The 20951-nt window shown below is 43.7% G+C and overlaps 1 protein-coding gene across 1 annotated transcript in view; it reads left to right on the forward strand.

Annotated features, from left to right (window-relative positions):
* The window catches only part of LOC146784464 (golgin subfamily A member 7), a 191116-nt gene that overhangs the window by 13092 nt on the left and 157073 nt on the right, over nucleotides 1-20951 (forward strand). The window contains exon 2 of the mRNA XM_085633223.1: nucleotides 9434-9559. Coding sequence (XP_085489349.1) covers nucleotides 9452-9559 — 108 coding nt within the window. The 5' untranslated portion in view covers nucleotides 9434-9451. The remainder of the gene's footprint in view (nucleotides 1-9433; nucleotides 9560-20951) is intronic.

A 20951-nucleotide genomic window follows, 5' to 3' on the forward strand; every position in this document is an offset into this window, starting at 1 on the left:
ATTTCTAACTTGAGAAGGATCAAATGCACTGTAAATAACACCAAACCTCAGGCAGAAGCTGCAATTGATCTTTTCAAATCTCTTGCGACAGGCTCAACGGATCAAACAGCCCAATGGGGACAATTTACAGCCACACTCTTGGATCATTATGCCGCCACCTCAATTAAAAAAAGCCATGCTCGGGCCATGTGTCAGAAATACAGTATTCCGAAAGGGCAAAGAGATCGTCTCAAGTCCCTCAAAAAAGAATTCAATCGCACAATGCGTAGATTGAGAAGATCTTCAGGAGACTCAAGTATATGCTCACTCCTGAAGGACCAAAGGTTATCACTTTAAAAATTGAAATGGAATATCACCAAAGACAAAGAAAATACAACTTGGGCAAAAATATGACATGATCTAAATCACAATGACAGCGTTTGCTTCTGAAATACTGTGGACGGGATAATCCACCCCCCACCATGAAGGCATATCGTCACACATTTCGGAAGACAGCTGGGCGGAATTTATCTCCAAGCATTTCAATAACCAAAAGGGAAACGTCAGAACGACAGAACACTTTGGAGAGCGCTATACATGGACCTGGGAACCAAACGTGTCAATGACAGAATTTACACCTCCCTGCGCAGCTAGCGGCTCATTGTTGCTCTTAATAAAAAAGCAGGTTGCAAAGGAAAGGAGAGAAGGGGCACCAGGACCAAACGGCATTCCTCCTGCATTGTTTAAAGCCAAGTCGGAGGACTGGGCTGGCATCCTACAACCTCTTTTTCTGGAAGTCAGGCTCCTGAACAGATTACCGGAATCATGGAAGGGGTCGACAATTGTGCCAATCTTTAAAAAAGGAGACCAGGGTGAGCCAAGCAATTATCGGCTAGTTGCTTTGATAGATAATGAAGCAAAATACTTTGCAGGCACGATTTTAGAGGAACTTACAACTTGGGCAGAGGCAAACGAGATAATACTGCCAAATCAAACAGGCTATCCCAAGATGGCGGGTACATAAACTAATATTCTCGCAATCTCCCTATTGATAGACGCAGCAAAAACATCAAATCTTCCCTTACACCTATGCTTTCATCTATTTCAGCGCAGCATTCGATAATGTGGAGAAGTGTAGACTGTGGGGGAAGTTGGCGAGCTGGGGAATTCCGCAGTCCATCTTAAACATCTTGTCTCCTCTCCACACAGACACCTGGGTACAGGTGAAACTAGGGGGCGGAACCCACCTCTCCTCTAAAGCCCCCACAAGCAAAGGCCTGAAACAGGGATGTGTGCTTGCTCCCACCCTGTTCAATCTATTCATGGCCGATCTCCCACTCAGTGCTTGCAATTCACACTCCCCGAAGCTAGATGGAAAAATATTGACCGATCTTATGTATGCAGACTACGTTCTGCTCAGCCACACTCATGTGGGTCTCCAACACCTACTGACGGAAATGCAGAACTATGCCACAGAAAATAATTTAAAAATCAATCTTCGCTAGACTCGGTCAATGTCGATAAACACCAAAAGAAATCAGCAGAGGAATTGGTTTCTGAATGGCAATCAACTAGAATCATCGCAGGATTATAAATACCTAGGAGTCATAATAGATAAGGAAGGAACATTTAAACGCCAAAAAGAGGAAAGAAGAAGAGGGCTGGTAATAGCTCTTTCAATAAAAAAACTTGCCCAGGCCAAACTACTCCCTAGGATCACCTATGGCAGTGAAGCATTACGGGGGAGGGACGCCAAAGTACTAGATAGTACGTAGGTCAAAACTTACAGGATCATGTTCTGCCTCCCGCTTTACACGTCACCGGCGCAAATAAGGCTGGCGTTTTGGCCTCCTTCATCAATCCCTGGCCAGACATGGGTCCTATGACATCTGCTGGCACAAGATCAGAAATGCCACTCCAAATACGTTAAACCAACTGCTGTGGAATGAAATCCATTACAGGGACATTTGCCAAGCGAGGAGATATCTTCAGACATCTTTGGAAAGTACCAAGCTCACTGACCTTTGGAACACTCAACTTGGTCATTTAACTTTTAACAAAATTGGCATGGAAATGTGTAAAACAAATTGTGGTGGTAGAGGACAAGGCAACCTTTGCAGACAGGGCCCATGCCTGAATGACCTTGAACTCTTACAAATCACTTGCACCGTAGAAGTTACAGACTGGGCATCCTCCCGTGCACTTAGCATCTTCCACCATGTCTGAGGGCCACAACTCCAAGCACGTGTAGGCTGTGTAACATCAAGCAAGGAGACACCTTACACCTAATCTGCACCTGTAAGGATCTACATCACAAATGGTTACTGCCATTAAAAGCTTCCCTCAAGCAGTTAGGCATCCTCACCAGGAGGCAAGCAGTGCTTGCTTTAACCCGGGAAACACGCAGCTGAATTGCAGATAAGTTAAATACTTAAAGTTGGCTGAACAAAAAACACCTAAAATTGGAATAGCGAAATAACAGACAGACAAGTAAGAACCTTCAATGGCGCAACTAACTCATAATTCGGGACGAGGGCCGGACTGGCCGCAGCGGGCACCGAGCAATCCCCCTTAGCACCGCACGGGTGGGGGCCGGTTTTGGGCCCCTGGGGGCCGTTTTTGTTACAGGACGGTTTTTGCAGCATAGCTGCAAAATCGGCCTTGTAACAAAATCGGCGTAAAACTGGCCCTGGCAAAGTGCTCGGCCATCCCCGTGGGGGCCGGCGGAGCACTTTGTCAGGGCCGGTTTTGGTTCCCAGTCCGGCCCTGTTCGGGACTGGCTTTCCTCAAAGGACAGAGCACAAGCCCTTTTGTTAAATAAAGGGTGATCAGTAATTAACTACAAAACGCTCTCTATGGCACCCCAACACGCCCTTAAAACGCCCACGCCCAGTACTAGCAAGAAACAGCGAATGCACTGCATTTTATTTTGCTAACAAATGAACTTTGACATCGTCTGTACAGCTACCTGTTTTTAATGAACTATAATATTAGCCTCTGTTTTATGGTATTTATTATTGAATAACTATAATTTTATTGCATTTTTTTTTTTTTTTTTTTTTTAAACCGAACATTGCAATGGCTTTCAATAACTACGCAAAATAAATAAACTTAAACTTAGAAGCCTCTGTCACCACCAGGCATTCACAGTGTGGTTGGTGAAGAAGTAATTACTATTTCGCTGATGTTCTTTACCCTTTCTGGAAGAGGGAAGGATTTTACTAGCTGGAATTTACAGCTGAAGGTACCGAGAAGGATTCTTGGTAGTTTCCTAAAAACTTAAGATTGTATATGGTGATGGGTGTCTGGCTTAATCCACATTCAACTCCCTACCTTGGGTGAGAGAATCTTCCAAGTATGTGTAGCAGTGGACTTTGTCACAGAAAGGTTGCCTCAGAGTCAAACATCTTGGTAAAGACATGTTGTTTGTCATTGAGATCGAATGGCATTGTCCTATAGGGGTAGTTTTGATGTCCCATTGTAAAAGAGGTACTTCTGTGTCCATCGAGGGCAGCGGCATGGTTATAGATGCCCTGTAGGCCAGAGAACATAACCAGTCATTGTTTTGACCAGCTGTTACACCTTGAGCTAAAGTGAGCTTCTAAGAGACTAACATTGAGGTTTAGATCGTTGAGTTCTACCATGGGGTGGAGCCTTCCTCCCTTTTTCTTGCATGGGCATGCTGGACATAATATTTATGTCCCACCCTTCTTCATTGGTGGGATTGCCTTAGAAGCTCCTAGAAGGAGGAGTCTTGTAACCTACTGCAGAAGGTCTTGGGATACTGATTGGGACAGAGATGACCTGGATGGGTTGTCAGTGGAAGCTGTAAAGAATAGCTGTTGATGATGCACCCCCACTAAAGCAGAATGGATCCCCTGATATGATACATAGAAGAGCAGGTAGAGCATAGTAGCAGACTTGTTTCTTTATTCTCATGCACATCTCTGACTGATTGGTTCCTCAGGATCAAGAGGCTTCGATGAGGGGTTTTGAGTAAAATAGCCCACTAGCCTTGAAATACTGAAAAGACTTTGCCAGCTGAATGAAGGGAGATAGCTTTGGTTGTGAAATATCTTGGATGAGACTATACTTTTGGGTTATGACCATGCCTATCCTCTATAGCTGGATGTCCTTATCCATCCAGGGATCAAACGTATTCTTTGCATTTATGAAGAGGCTGTTGAAGTTTACCTGAGCCTCAGTCTTAAGTTCTGACAACTTGAGAAATAATTGTCATCACACAAGCAGCCTGGAGTTCATGGTTCTTTTGAGTGGAAGTGAGATCCTAGGACACTCAGTTTTTGCTCTGCATCACCATGGTTAAGCAATGACGTATACCTTTTTTCTGGCTGGTCACAGAGTGCGAGATGCTCAGAATGTAGGTTTTTTTGTCATATGCCTCCGATACTTTGCCTCATTGTTCAAGAGCAAAGACGTTGTCTCGTCCTTCAGGGAAGCAGGCATCACCACAATCGACTGATCAGGGTGGATCCCAGAGACAAACACTGGACTGTGGTTAGGAGCTCAGTACTTGTTTTCTAATGTTCTTCAAATTGCAAGCTGAGACAAAAGCGTCCATAACATCTCTCTGATGCGGCTTGATCACTGGTGGCTTAAAGGCCTAGTCAGCCTACACCTTGGGCCACAGTACTCCTGGATCATTGCGATCCTTTAAGCATGATATTGCCTGTTTGAGAGACTGTCACCTTAGTTGAAAGTACTGGCCTCTGGGTTGCCGTTCCCCAGTTGGCATCTGTCTCCCTGAAATCAGTTCCTTATAAGGAGTAGGCGTGGGGAGATGAATCCAAGCGTCTTCACCTATGCCTGGAGGCTAACCTAGAGCTGTCTGCATTGCGACTGGCAGCTGGACCAGAAGTAGCAGTCCTGGTTGGGATGGAATACTGGTGCCTTCCGGCTTGTCTTAATCTTCGGAAGTTGCAGTGTGGTTAGTAGGATATGCCACGAGGTTGACAACAGCTGCACTGCACTGCCACTGGAGGGATTAAAGCAGACCGTTTGGTCCTTAATTTGACATTTGTCCACCCAATTATTAGCCTTTGAGTGAGTTCATCATAAGGGAACAATTGCACTCTGATAAAAGGGGAGCTGGCAGAATTTTGATAACTTCTGGATGATGGATCAGTTAGTCAGATGTGTATTCCATGGTGTTCACTGCCCTGGTGGTAGAAGGAAGCAGGTGGGAGTGATAGTTGTGGCTTAGTCCAAGGAAATTGAGTGCTATTAAGATAATTGATTAAAATGCAAGGGTCCCATAAGACTACTGCAGCTTGACCCAAGGGCACTATTGCTATCCAACTCCTGCCTCTCGAAGATCTAGACCAGCATGGAGAGTGGCAGATCATCCAATCCTTGGTGAGGTGTGCCTCTGGTGTAGGGCCAACCTCCCAATTAGACCTCTACTGTTGGATGTTCATAGAGACCAGTTTGAGGGTGGTAAGAGGCCTGCCTGGTTAGGCTGGCACTGCAACGGATCTCCCACAATTGAAGCTGGGCTCTACACACTGGTGCACCTCCACTGTCACTGGAGTGAACTGATAGTGGGTCTGTTGCTCTGCTTCCTGGGACTATTTTGCTACAGGCATCAAGCACTGCACCAAGAAGAGTGGATTAGCCCCCTGTGATGCATGGGTGGTCTGCTCTCAGACAAGGAGCTGATTTTGATTCGAGACAGTTTCTGGAAAAGGAAAGGTTTTAAAGTGGCCTCTTTCCCAAGGCACTTCAAGCTCTTTCCCTGAACTGTGATGCCTAGATCTTGCTGAAACAAGTTGTGTGGTAGAGTGGTAAAACAACGGTCTTACAATTAGGTATTTTCACCTTCCTTGAGACCACTCGTATCACTTGTGTAGGCCTCCATAGCCATACATTGACTTCTGTGTGTGAAGGTTCCTACTGGGATGCCTCTGTTTCTCTGGCAGAAGAGCACTCTGTATCGCATCTGGCTATTTAAGCCTGTATTCACTAATATCGCAACTAGGAGGTGATACGTGTTCGCCTCACCCCGCAACATTAAAATAACAGGCAAAGCGGTTTTCCTCATAGAATACGGTGAAAATCGCCAAAGACAAATTGAGGAGGAGTTTGCAATTAAGAATAATCTGCCCCGTACTGAGAAGACGCAGGAACAGGGTCTTGAAACACAACAAACTAATATCGCTCAACAAGATGTTCTTGACTAAATGACAAAGAACAAATAGATAATCCACGAATCCGAGGAGATCAAGATATGTTATAAGGAGTTTATTACAACGGCAACCAAACAGTGCCTATAATAAGAGAGATGATGAAACATTTTTTGTCTTGAAAAAGATGGACAATTAGACTAAACCATCGAAACGCGTCGACGCAGCATTACAACACAATCTGTGGGAACAGCTTTTCTTGCAGACACTGTATTCATATATTGTGTATAGGAAAAGCCTTTTTGAAATTTATTAACGGATGTGTTATTTAATGACAAATTGTACTGTCTATTCCTGTCTCTCTGTTCTAAGCTTGTGGAATTGTTAATTGCTGGGTGTAGCTATTGTGTATTGTTGGGTCCGAAAAACTGTACTTAAGTAAGGTGTACCAGTTGTGCTCTTGAATTTAGTAGAATTTACTTTAAGTACATATGATATTTGTATGTTTTGGCAATAGGTGCATTTATGACAGGATCATAAATTGCTTTTGTTTTGTTTGTTTTTAACCGGCTTTTAATAAAATATGATGTTTTTATTAAATTGTATAGTGGTATGATTCATATTAATTAGACATATCCTAACACATGGGCTTATGATTGTGTATCTGAATATAACAATTCAGTTTCCTAATACTATTAATTCCTATATTAGATTGCACCACCGGAATTTTATTTCTACTCTCATTTCTTATACCTAGTTCTAATAGTATACACAGAGCTCAGACCTTTCCCTAAGCAGGAGCATCAGTGGTTATTTAGGCCAGCTGCAGAAAAATGTCAGTGACTCAACGTGCATGACTTAAATGCAAAGCATTGAGGTATAGGCACCCACGCTGAAGGAAATAGATGGAGGAAAAATGGATTACACAAAAAAAAAACCTGAGAGATCAAGAGGTATTGGGGGCTGGTCCCTGTGTTTGGAATTAACTGAGAGAGAGAAAAGTTCTAATCCACACCATCAGATGGAGAAAAGGCAAGTGATGAGAGAGTGCATACATGTATGACGCAAGCATGCATGGTACATGTGCTCAAAGCTCAGAATTGACAGTTGTTGAGGCACTTCTGGGTGCAGCTACTGGTGGCAGGGTTCCCGACCAGTTCAGAAAGGGAAAACTGGGACGTAAGAGTAAGATACCTTTTTAAGTCGAGCCTGTAGCAGTGCACATGCGTTGCTCTGGCGAGACTTCTTGTAAGGGGCTTCAGAAAGCTCACCACACGATTGTGCGGTTGTTTTTGTTTTTCATAGGCTATTGGGCTTTGCGTGCGTCTTTCTAAGAAAGACAGCACGCAGTTGGGCAAAGGCGGGTGAATGTCCCGCCCACGGCCTATTGCTTGCGGTTACCCGCACGGGCCACACATGTTTTCCATTATCGTGCACAAATGCGTGCGCGATAATGCAAAAAAGATGTCTCGCTGTGGCGCGCGCGCACCACTCGTTTAGCAGAGCAAGGCAGGCTGCCTCTGGAGTATACAACATGTATATAGTAATTTACACAGTGCGGAGCACACTGTAAAGCAAAAGTGTCTTCCTCAGAGAGAGATTTTTAATACGGGCAGAAATTCATGCTTTCAGCAAGATACCAGATGTACCTATTTAGACAGGACTTGCACTCCTTAGCAGACCTGCAATAGAGTACATGGACAGGGCTACTTATATGTCTCGGTTGCCATGGTACTTGACCGACAATACTAGAATATGCAATGCAGCGGCATCTCATCTCTCTGATAGTACGGCATGCTGACTGGCACAGTACTAGCAGGTCTCTGTCAGAGTACAGTACGTTTACTAGAGCGGTACTACACAACTCTTCGGTTTGCCATTTGGATAATAGAGGTTGCACAAACTGGCCTATGCAGTACGGAAGCCGATTATAACCACATTTCTTCAGCATGGCAGTGTTTTTTCCTGGAGAGTGCTAACCTTTTGCACAATTACAAATGCTTTATTGTATTTTTAGTCTTAACAATTATTAGAGCGCCACATACACTCTAGACGAGTCTCTTGGCGCTCTACACAGAATCAAGCATATTACTGCTCGAGTACCGAACTAGTAAGTAAATAACGAGATTTAGAGATTCTTTTAGGAACTTTAGCTACTTTTTCTCAGAGAACAGTATGGACAGGAGGATGTTATTACAAGTTGAGGAATCAAGCACATCTCTGCAGCCTGCAAGGCACTTTTCAGCACAGTACTTTCATGTTGTTGCAGTACATGTTAAATGTACTGGGACGTTATTAACAGTGCTGCAGTGCAATAATGGCGTGTGTCAGCGTTCGTGCGCTACATCACTGGCACGTGGCTGCTGTGCAGGGCTATAGCTGGACCAACACATGGTATGCTCTTGAGTTCGCATCTTTGCTTCCTATGGGGTAGCATCTCCACACAAGGGGAAGATGCTCCTTTGGACCACAGACTCTGACTGATCATAGTCTGCAGCATCAAACTGCATTAGTGTTGAAATCATTCCAAGCTGGCCCTACTAGATTCCTCTGATAAGCTTGAAACAGAGTGAAATGTACACTAGGAGCAGCAGAACTCCACTGGTCACTCTACAAGCAGCTTCTTATCAGGGTAGGTGGGTCAGGCTTCAGGGGGCAACAGCAACCCCGACCCCAGGTTCGCCTCTCACCTGCTGCACACCCTTCCCCAAACAAGACTTCCTGCACCTGCAGAGTGCACGTGTCTTCTAGTAATATTGAAGAGCAGCAGAGACATGGAACTCGCGCACAGAGGCTTTCACTCTTTAGTCATGTTCCACAGCGAATGGGGTACTGGGTGATGCTTGTGAGCACATTCAAAGCCAGATTCAACTGAGTAAACAAGCATTGGCATAGCCTATAGGTCTCGCCTTTGGGACCTTATAAGTGTTTAGCCATGCAACAGTTGATGTTGTTGCACCAAGGCTGCATAACTAAATACTTATAAGGTCCCAAAAGTGAGACCTCTTGGCTATGCCAATGCTTGTTTTAACTGAATTCGAAAGACAACAAAGTTTAGCTTACATCTGATGTGGGGTGAACCCTGATTAGGATATTGTAATTTCATTTATATAGTGCTTACTACCCCCGATGAGGCATTGAAGCGCCGTTTTGCTAATTAGCACGCTGCTCCAAAACCCAAAGAGGATTAATGGTGAATTAATATGAGATATGAAATTCGTTTCAGCAGTGGACATGTGAGTTCATTTGGATTGACGGTTTATTTTTTATTTCTACTACATTTCTGTTTTTTTTCTTCTGTTTTTTTAAAGACCTGAAGGCTGGCCGCGATGAGGCAGCAGGCAGCTGTGGCTGGCAAAGTCTTTATCCAGAGGGACTACACAAATGGTACACTATGCCAGTTCCAGACAAAATTCCCTCCTGAGCTAGAGAACAGGGTAAGCAATAGCATCTTTTCACATCTATCATTGCAATGAGTTTGCAGCAATGTTTTAATCTGAACGTTTTAATTCAGCCAAGGTCTGATCTCTGCCAAAGATGTTCATTAATCTCAGATGCATTTCACTTTTTGCACTTCAGCAGTCTGACACAGTTCATATACTTCGAAATTCCACACTAAGAAAGTTCACTAAGATATGGGCTCACATGTTTAAGCCAGGGTCCGACCAGACTTTCATCATTCTGAGGTTAATAATTTGAGTATCAGTGAGTTGGGTCAACGGAAATGTTATTATTATCACTGGAAATCACAAAACTACTGTAAGATGTCATTTGTTTATCTAATACATTTTTGCGTTATTGATAAAGCTGAAGAGATGACTAGTGCAATACAACTTCAGTGATATGAATAATAAAAGATGAGAAACATCGCTCAACTTACCCTTCTGCCCCTTTAAAAAAAAACTGTGTTACCTTTGTATTTGAGTGTTATAAAAAAAATGCTTGATATATATCGTCTTCCCTAACTGGTTGCTGTTTCCGGGGAATGCATATTCACTATACCTATAGGTTCTCCACACAGCTAATTAAGGGACTCTTCTGAATACTGTGAATTGCTTCTGGTGTTTAGTAGACAAATCTTCAAACCTTAGAGATCGTGCTTGTCGATTTTTCAGTGTTCTAACAATGGGTGGAAAACAGCCAGCATGAAGCGTTTGTGTTTTTTGTCATTTTCTTCATCTTATCTTTGACGTGGTTAAGACTTATGAAAACGTCTGTGATTGAGAAACATTTGTAATTGTTAAGATCATATCACCCATCCCGCCTCTCAAAAGTTAGAAGAGTGAAAGACACTTTCTGTAAAGAATCCCAGACACGCAAATGTCATTACAACTGTTCTGTACTTTACATTGAGGTTTGAATGTATCCGTTTCAGAGGTGTGGAATTAAATAAAATATCTACTTGTTATTGTGACAGGTTGCTTCATAAATCTACTTGTTCTATAACAAAATCCACTTGTCCCGTTGGTGCCATGTAGTGCGGCGACAAATTATGGCATCAATCTATTTATATAAGAGCTCTGAAATGGGCTCATACCATAGTAGAGTTTGAATACTTGCAATCCCCTTATGTTACCATGTTTCCACAGATATACATACTGGGGCTTAAGGTAGTGGTTAGCAATAGTTCCAGGGTTAGAATGCCCCTTTGAGTCTGTGCAAACCAACTAACTTGCATGTTTTAAGGGTTTTCAACAACTCTTCTCTAATCTTTTCCCATACTGAGAAATGTTGGAAATTTACTCCTGACAGTGGCTGACGTAAACCTTCTTCCAGAGTTGGGGAAAAAATGGTTGGATGGAAAGTGAACTTGCAAACACTCAGAATTTCACATGAGGAAATCTACACATGTATATGTGCTCATGCTAAAATGCAGTTCACAAATATTTTCTAGGAGCACTATTTCTTATCCTACTTCTGTAAATTCTTGGGAATTCACGAAAGCCGTATAGCTGCACTTAATGCAACGACATTTACCATGGGTGCACTTTTGAGACTTTCTGTAATAATTGGGCCCCTAATTTGGTCTGGCGTTGGCCATGACCTTTTGCGTTTTTTTAAAATTCTGCCTGTCTCACTCTGTATCTCCTGGCTCCACTGTGAGTGACAGCATTCTGCTTTTTCATAAGGAACAGATCGGCACACGAAGTAGTTTTGTTCAGTGCCAGTAACTACTGTGGAAGTGTATGCTTTTTGAAACCCAAAACAATTTTTGCTTTTGCCAATGCTTGTTATAATGGTGAGGGCCCAACAGCTCCCACAACAATAAGATTTTACAAAAGCCATGCCAAAACAATTCACACATTGACAAAACTAAAAGACTGACCACCAGTTTCACGCCTACTGGCTTTGCCAATGCTTGTTTATTTTTGTTTTCCATCATCTTATGAAACAGTTTACTTATTTTAGTTTATGAATATTTTTGAGAAATACAGCATGCATCAACACGTTACTAAATGATGCTGAAATGTTTTTTTCCTGCTTTCAGTTTTTTAATGAACATTTTATTTTGAAAGCAAAGAATAATCAATCTTGCTTTCAAGCTTCTGAAAATACTTGCATCAAATCAGAGAGCATTCTGGTAGCATTATACATAGCCTCATATTGCTAAACTTTGAAAACGTTTGCACACATTTTTATACTGGAACCACTGTCAGTAGTGCCGTTCGGGCTTACAACATTTACTTGGAGCGCTCACCCTAATAATAAAGGCTTTCCATTAATGAAACACAAATACAAGTTTGAACAGTATTAACATAAGGAAAAAAATATTACCTGAACTGCTGACAGTGCCCTTCCCTGATCCATAATGTGGTACTGCAAACTGACAGCCAACGGGTTTGTGCTGTAGAAGGTTAGGCCTACTTGTCCCAAGGACAAAATACACATGAAAACTTGTTGCCCTGGACGCCAAACAATATGTCCCGGGCATTGGGCTATTGGAATTCCACATCCCTGAGTTTGCTCCTTTAGCTCTTGCTTGGTTGATGCTGTTGACAACAAATGCTCATTTTTTTGTACTGCTGCACTGTTTATCGATATGTGATACGGTTTTCCTCTTTGCACCTTTTGTATATACTGTAAAATTAATCATTAAACCTGAGGCCCTTTGATGCCCCTGTGGCCATGTTTGCACACATTCAAAACTTTCCAAATAAATCAAATCTGCCACTGCTCTAAATCAGAAGAGGGATGTGGCAGTTATTTGATGTGAAGACTGCTGTCTCTATATCTGGGTCTGGGTGTATTGTGTGCTGAGGAAAAAAAAGGGGGGGGGGGAACAACATCATTGACTAGATTGCTGATCGGCTCTCCTTGTGGTAGTCTCCTGATCGGCTCTCCTTGTGGTAGTCTCCTATCATCAAACCTTATACCTGGACCTGGGTGTGCTCTGTGCTGCGACAGTTGTAGGGACAATACACGTTCTACACTACACTCATCGCCCACCGTTCTTGTAAACTGATAATGTCAAGTTCGGAACTCTTTCTTCTGACCTTAATGTGTAGAGTATGTTTCCCGGTTCTGGGTCCTGAAGGTTCTTGTCTGTCCTGGGTTGGGGCGACCCTTTCCGGTACCCACGGAGCTGTTGACAATGTAACGTCAGGGCAGACAGTGGTTTCCCGAAAGAGTCCCCGCCAGGAAAAACCCTAAAGATAATAAACTCTGGTAGAGGTGGAGACTCCAGCAATCAAGGCAACAGGACATGGCAAGGAGAATACTCAGCAGGGAGACGTTATACCAGGGAAATAAAGAGGAGTCCTGCAGAAGAAGGAAACCCACAGGGAACAAGGAATACCAACAGGAGCGAAGAGACACCAAGAGGAGCGAAGAGTGATGCAACGCAAGGAAAATGAGAGATTCACCCACTTATATACCCACGGTCACGAAGTAAAGCAACAAGAAATGATAACCACCATCTTGGACTGGGAAGACAAGGTGAAAGGATGCGGAAAACCACCATCTTAGAATGGTGCAAGAAAAACCTTCCCCAAAGCATTCTGGGAACCAGAATGAGGAATTATGGGAAGAAGATGCAAGGAAAAAATGGCCCCAAGACAAGAGAAATGGCTGCAGGCAAACTGACTGGAATGCCCATCCATGCATCAGGTAAGCAGAGTGGGAGCTCAGGCAGTGTTGTCGGAAAGTGTGGTTCCAAGAATGGAACCTCTTTGCTTTAAGCACCATTGGCCCCAGAATGGGGCCACCGCTTAAACTCGCAGCTTGCCCCAAAAGAGGAGAGGGGTGCCATGTGACGTACCTTGTAAGAAAACAGCCGGCTGCCGCACTGAGTCGCAGCGTGCCGGAGATTGAAAAGTAGGTATCGCGGACCAAGTCACAGCCCGCTGCGGTGAAGCATGAAACGTCGCAGGCCATGACTCGGTCCACGGCGTTACAGATAGTGTGTTCTACCCACATTTTTAGGTCACTCTGTTGTGAGGCATACTGTTATTTTACAGTAGGCTTACAGCCTGCCCATTCCTTAGCTTTGACTAGCTTCGCTGTCACTCTCTTTACTTGCTTCTTATTCGTTAGCTGTGTGGGCGTTCCCTTCCCTTCTTGTTTACCGAGCCCTGGAGCATGGACGCATTACTATGTCTTTCCACTGTTCACTTTTTCAGGTACTGCTTTTTTCATTTTATTGAAGAATACTACGACTGCCTGTGTTTTTCCATTGTCTCCCTCTTGTGCTTCTGTCCCTTCCTTTACTGTGCTTCATGTTGCTTTCTTTCTCCCGTGTACTTTTTCTCCACTCCCCTGCGTTACCTTCTCTTCCATGTCTTTGTGCTAGCCTCACGTTGCTGTCTTCTGCTTGTTCGATTCCCACCACTGATGCCCCCTGTTGCTTCCACTCCTTGTGTCCTGTGTTCCTTCCTCCCCACATTCGCGCACTCGTGTTGCTTCCGTCCCATGTTGCTTTCCCCACCTCGTTTGAAAACCTGCATCCCTGTCTTGCCTCTGTCCCTTGTATCCTGTGTTACTTCCCCCCCCACCTGGGCCCCTGTATTGCTTCCCCCTCCTGCACCCCATGCTGCTTCTGTGTTGCTCCCTCTGAGTTGCTTACCCCACGCGCTTAAAAAAAACAACACTTTTGCATGTTTTTTTCTTTTTGGTTTCCAATCCAACACGCCGTTTTCATTTTGTAGGTGCAGGCATGCGGGTTTACAAAATAGGTAAGCCAGCCGCACTGAAAGCCTTTTTATTTTTTATTTAGTTGATACTTTAGCCGTGCAGCACAGCATCAGAAATGCTGTACCGCATCAGAAATGCTGTACCGCATAGCTAAAAAACCGTTGGCAAAGTGAATTGGTTCCACAGATGAGGCCTATTAGCTTTGCCAATGCTTGTTGTTTTGGTGCCAGTTAGTGATCTATCCTTAACGTCAGGGCATAGATACTTGCACTTCATAGGTGTGAGTTAGAAAGGGCATAGATAGAGAGGCAGTGGTAGCATAGAAAGCAATTTCTTTCTGTACACACTGTATTTAAACAACTATAGCTTTCAAGTTGCAACCTCTGAAATGGAAGAAAGGGGACTTCATTTACGATCCTGTCTACTGGTCTGATTCACAAACACTAGTTGCCACACTCCATTTCCTTCACTTACATGTCAGATGATAATCCACTCCTGATCCATTGGGTGATCAGATAATCTGTTCTTATTTGTTCAAGACATATCTGTAATTGAGATAGGAAAACAAACGTTCATGCAGACAGCAACCTGGCATTGGGAGGCGTGTACCTTTCCCGGCGATGTTAAAACTTTCAGTAAGTGTATAGACACCTTTGACAACACTCTGTAATTTATATAGATTAAAGTTCCCCAAAAATCAGCCAATAATCACTAGAGAGGGCACAAAACAGATAATGAATAGAGGGTGTCACATGAACACTGATGTTCATTCATATTTAAATTGTGATGACATACTTTCTACAATATACAACAAGCATTGGCATAGCCAATAGATCTCGCCTTTGGGACCTTATAAGTGTGTTTTTTTTTTTTTAGTCCTCATAAGCCTCTTTATTGGGAAGATAAAGCAAATGATCTTCCTCTTTTGCACATTTCGATGGGTAACTGACACCTCTGCCCTTTTTATGCTTTTTGCATTACGCAAAACGGGTATGTATGTGTAAAAAAACAAAAACAAAAAAAAAAGACACATATACCATAATCCCGAATGCTTAGCGAGGCTGGTAGGCATAATCATAGGACCATTTGAAAGAATTATCTCTTATTATTTAAGTTATTACACCATTCAGTAAAGGGGAGCCAAAAATGTACATTTCTTGTGCTCTTTCCATCTAGAGTAACTATATACTTAATAGACTGTAGCAGGTTATCCATATTTGGGGAGAGAGGGGACACCCATAATTTACAGATTTCTCTTCGGGCAAGCAGTGCAATGTAAAAAATAAGTCTCGCCTGATCTTTAGTAGATTTTACTTCAGGCTCCAATTGCCCAAATATGACAAATAAGACGCTTACCTTAACTTGCAGCTTAAGCATTATGGATAACATCTCAGTCACTTCATTCCAATAGGTTTGCAGCTCTACACCTTCTAAAAACATGTGGACGTCATCTGCCTTCGTTTTATCACATTTTGGACAAGGAACTTCTCCTCTTCCCCCAAACTTTGACAACTTCAAAGGTGACCAATATGCTCTATGGATGGAAAAGAGATGGTTTCTTCTCCGGTGCGCAGGCTTAACTGATTTAAAAAGCATAGCCATAGATACTTGCCAGTATTTTTCCAGCGATGATTCCGGCAAGTATTTTCCCCACAACTCCATTGGAAGCGTAAAATCTCCATCTTCAGCTTCCACCAATAACCAGTAGATCAACGCCACCTCCTTTTTTCGACGTAGTTGCAGCTTAAGTTGAAACTCTAACTCATTCTGGTCCCCTATTTTTGTTCGTGGATCAGCGAACCAACTCTGAATTTGCATGTATTTAAATCTGGAGAGACTATAATTTGTAATCTGACTACAACTCTCCCAAGAGATAAGTCTTCCATCCATTATTAGCTGGTCCCATTGTCTAAGACCACCTTGTGATAGGGGCTTGGCCAAGCTATCTTTTGTCCACTCTGGGGAGCCGGGACTGTCCCAAATAGGGGCTAAAAGACTGTAGTAAGGCATTTTCAAGGTTCTTCTCACGTTCTACCAAGTCTCTGCAAGCCCTCTCAAGATCTTCAACCTAACCTTTTTAAAGAATTTGGGGTCGGCATATTTAAAGATGAAACCTTCCTTCCCACCTGGTTCTAGGTTTGCTATGGTATACCACAAACCACCTGCAATTAAGGGATTAGGTACGTTAAAGAGATACTTGCCATTCTTCAAGAGAAAAGCCCAAGAGTAAAAGAGGAGATCTGGTAAAGCAATTCCTCCTTTCTCCAGCCTTCTTCGTAGCTTCTTCCAAGCTATTCTTGGTCCTTTACTTGCCCATATAAAAGAACCTAAGTCTCCTTGTAGATTCTTGAGCCAAAGCGGTTTAAAAGGTAGAGGTATTGCATCAAATAGAAAAGTAAGCTTTGGGAGAATTACCATTTTGATCAAGTTACATCTTCCGAAGATTGTTAATTGAAGGTGGGACCAAGATTTTAAAAGTTTAACAATTTCCTTCCGAACTTTGTCAAAATTAAGCTTTACTATCTTATCAATGTCTTGTGGTATCATTACTCCCAAATATCTTATCTCGTCCTTCCCATGTGTCTCCTCTATATTCCAGGTCATAACTTCGGATTTTTCTTCATTAACCTCATAACCTGAGGCCTTCCCAAAATCCGTTGTAAGGCCATTAAACGCGGCCAGGTTTCCCTAATGTTTGAAGAGAGGATCACTACATCATCTGCATAAAGCCCCAGTTTTTTCTCCCAACCAGCACACCTAAAAGGCTGAATTTCTAGATCATCTCTGATCTTCCTTGCCAGAGGCTCTATATATAAGTTGAAAAGCCCGGGGGTCCGTGGATGGTTTCCAAGGGCGGCGCGAATGCCTCTGCAATTACATGTAAATGAAGATAGCCTGGGACTGCGGCCTTATTTATCTGCTGCATTTCCTGGCTGTCTTCATTTACACGCAGCCCAGAGTGATTTGAAGGGAGGTCACAGTGTCAATAAGTTGCTTAAAGGAAAAGAACTAACAGAGCAAACCGACTCACTGAAAAATAAAGTCAAGTTGCATTACACACCGTCTAACATAGGCTGCTGCAAAATGATGCAGTGTTTGAAATAAAAAAAAAATCCTACAAAATATAGCCTTTAATAATAAGTGATCAGACTGTACCTAATGTAAGCATTTTCTGAAGTATAACACCCTTACAATACCTCTAAAAAAAACGTTGTCACTTTGACGCATTAAGAAAGGCCATTGGAATTATGTGATAAGAGAGGACTAAATGATGCAACACGGTTGATTAAATTATGCAGGAAGAAAAGGTAAATTATGCAGCATTAATCATTTTGTGGTTAGCTTTATTTAATTTTTTTCATTTTTAGGTCTCGGCTAGCGTAGGCTGTGCAGATTTTATGTTTTTGGGTAGCTTTCACTAGCGGGGTTTAAGCCCCGCCCCTCTTTTCCATTGGCTGGTGTCACCGTTTATGCTAAACGGTGGCCAGCCATTGGAAAAGAGCTTCCAGTGACGTACACTTTTCTCTTTTAGAGCCGTCCCAGTTGGACTGGCTCGTCTGACTTCCTGCTGGCGTAAAAGGTTTCTTATCTTCTTTATGGGGCCAAACACATGGCCCCATAAAGACAAGAAACCTTTTAGCAAGCGAGGCCGTCCAAGTGGGACGGCAGAAAAAGGCGACAAAAACATCATGGCGAGCGCTTGTTATTTTCTTACTGTCACGCGCTATGTCACTGTAATCCGTGATTTATCTGCAGGGAGTCCTTCTATGCCACACACAAGCACCTTCAAGCATTTTGTGCCACAGCAGTCGTTGCTAAACATCTCTAGCTTCCTTGCGTGGAGTCAGTACAAGCAATATCCGGGCGTGTAAGATCCGCAGAGCCGTGTTTTTTGTCTTTCAGTTTTATATAGCTCGAACTCGACCCGGAGGTATCATGGCGCTTTACACGAGCACCAGCTGTTCTAGATGGGCACATCCATGTTTTGTTAGGCGTGGGGAGATGAAGTGATTTTCCCAGAATCACAAGAGGTTGAGCCGCAGAGACTCGAACCTGGTAACCCAGCTTCGAGGTCATTCGCTCTAACAGTTAGGCCACATCTTAATGCATCCAGCCGGCAGGGACAGGGTTCTCTGTGCTTACACTCCAGATTGTGTTATTCCTGGGTGTGTCACTATTAGTTTGTCAGTCCTGTGTGTCTCTCCTGAGGTTATCACTCCTGGATGTATCACTACTTGGGTGTGTCATTAATGAGGGTGTAACTCCTGAGTGTGCCACTGGGGCGTGGGGGAGAGCAAACAACCCTGTACTGGTCATCGTGTTCTGTTTTTATGCCGATGCTTGTTTAAACCCAAGAGGCGCTTTGTGGGCGCAATACCCCAACCTTGTCACGTGAGAGCTTGTGTCTCACTCTTCGCCAACCAGCAGGAAGTGCGTGAATCTTCTGGGAGCGAGGGGCACTTATGGAGGGGAGAGAGTGTATACCCCCATGAGCACGAGAGTACCTCTGAGGCACGTGACAGTGAGTGCACGTGTGAGGGCATGTAAGATCCGCAGAGCTGTGTTTTTTGTCTTGCAGTTTTATTTAGCTCGAACTCAACCCGGAGGTATCATGGCGCTTTACACGAGCACCAGCTGTTGCAGACGGGCACATCCATGTTTTGTCAGGTGTGGGTAGATGAAGTGATTTGCCCAGAATCACAAGAGGTTGAGCCGCTGAGACTCGAACCTGGTTACCCAGCTTCAAGGTCATATGCTCTAACCGTTAGGCCACATCTTAATGAGTCCAGCCTGCATGGACAGGGGCCCCTGTACTTACACTCCAGAGTGTGTCACTCCTGGGCGTGTCACTCTTAAGTGTGTCAGTCCTGTGTGTCTCTCCTGAGGTTATCACTCCTGGATGTATCACTACTGGGTGTCATTACTGAGGGTGTCACTCCTGAGTGTGTCACTGGGGCGTGGGGGAGTGCAAACAACCCCATACTGGTCACCATGTTCTATTTGTATGCCGATGTTTGTTTAAACCCGAGAGGCACACTTCACACGTACTGTGATGTACAAACTATGCACAATCCGTCATGCTCAGTCTTCTGAATGAAAAGCAGCTACCATTGAATAAATAAACACTGATCGTGTCTTCCAGCTGTTTCACATGCAGACCCAACAGAGGGCAGTGCTTCGACGCACACCCTTCGATCTTTGAAACACTCACTTGCAGCCTCCGACTCTGTACACCTCCCGAGCCACACACCTATTCCTATGTGTACCTCTCCTCTGTCCCCGGACACACGCTTTCTCAGCGTACTGAAACTCCCCTGGATGTCTAGCTCCTCTTTATTCCTCTTGGCGCTATGTCGTATGCTTCAGGAGCAGGCGCAGTGCTGTGAGGTGAACAAGGGAGGTCGCCTCATTTCCTCACAGCTGTGACCGATAGCAATCTGAGGATGTCAGGCATGTGAGGAGGGGCACCAACCACCAAAAAAAAAACAATGATTCTGTTATAAATGCAAGCCTACAGCTGTTCCACAACTGCAACGTGTCAACAACATCGGTAGTCATAGGCGCACTGTTGACACATTCTGTAGTGTGCACACCACGGACATCCTTGACACGTACTGTAGTGTACACACCACACACACACTTGACACGTACTGTAATGTACAAACTATGCACAATCCGTCACGATCAGTCTTTTGAATGAAAGGCATCTACCGTTGAATAAATAAACACTGATCGTGTCTCCGAAGTCCGCGCTCGGCATTACTCACAGTGAGGACTCTAGAATCTTCCCTTCAGAAACTGTTGCTAAGCTCGAAACTGCATTAAAGTTTTGCAAGATGTGGCTCCCTCTAACCCATGGCTCTTACCTTCATTAGGTACGCCTTCTGTGTTGTGCACCGCTCCCATTGTACCCTTCACACTTTGTAGCACACAGTGTAGACAAGGGTATTCATAGACAAGTGTAGACACTTTCTAAACAAAAGGGGTCACATGTGGTTCGGCGAAGTGGCAAACCCTCTGCAAGGGTTAACTGGTCAGCCTTCAGTTGACAATTGCTGCATTCAGGTGTTAAACTGGTACTAATGAGGTGCGACTTTGCTCATACGCTATTAGTAGATATTAAACTGTCAAAAAATGTAAATATTACTGCTACATATTGTGCCTCATTATGTTACATATTCGACTTTCCTTGCTGCATAATTATGTCAACCCTATTCTTCACTGCCACTTAATTCTAGTGGCCGTGCTCTAGTGCTTTATAGTGTTTAATTAGCTGATGTAAGAAATACCTCATGGGCAGATATTTCTATTGTTCTGGTGTCAATCTGGCACTGACCAGATGTGGCAACATCACCTTGTCACAGCCTGAAGTGCTGGTCCATTGGCAGAACCCCCAATCTAAAGCGAGAATAAACAGTATACATGGGTGGCGGGTCATTATATCCAAATACGTTTTTCTGCCCCTATAGATTTTGTTTCCAACTATCGCTATAATGTACTGCTAGTAACTGCGGCCTCCGTGGTGGTTCGTTCTGGCTTATCTGTACGTCATAGACATTTTCACCATTCAGAAATAAATAAATCTAAAGGGAAAGTTGAAAGAAATGAAGGGCGACAGCAGCTCAAGTATTTAGGATTAACAAGTCAGGATTCATGGTGTTACAGTTCGCATGAAGCGCACAACAGGAAGCAGCTACG

This window comes from Triturus cristatus, chromosome 11 (assembly GCF_964204655.1).
Source record: "Triturus cristatus chromosome 11, aTriCri1.1, whole genome shotgun sequence".
Classification (NCBI taxonomy): domain Eukaryota; kingdom Metazoa; phylum Chordata; class Amphibia; order Caudata; family Salamandridae; genus Triturus; species Triturus cristatus.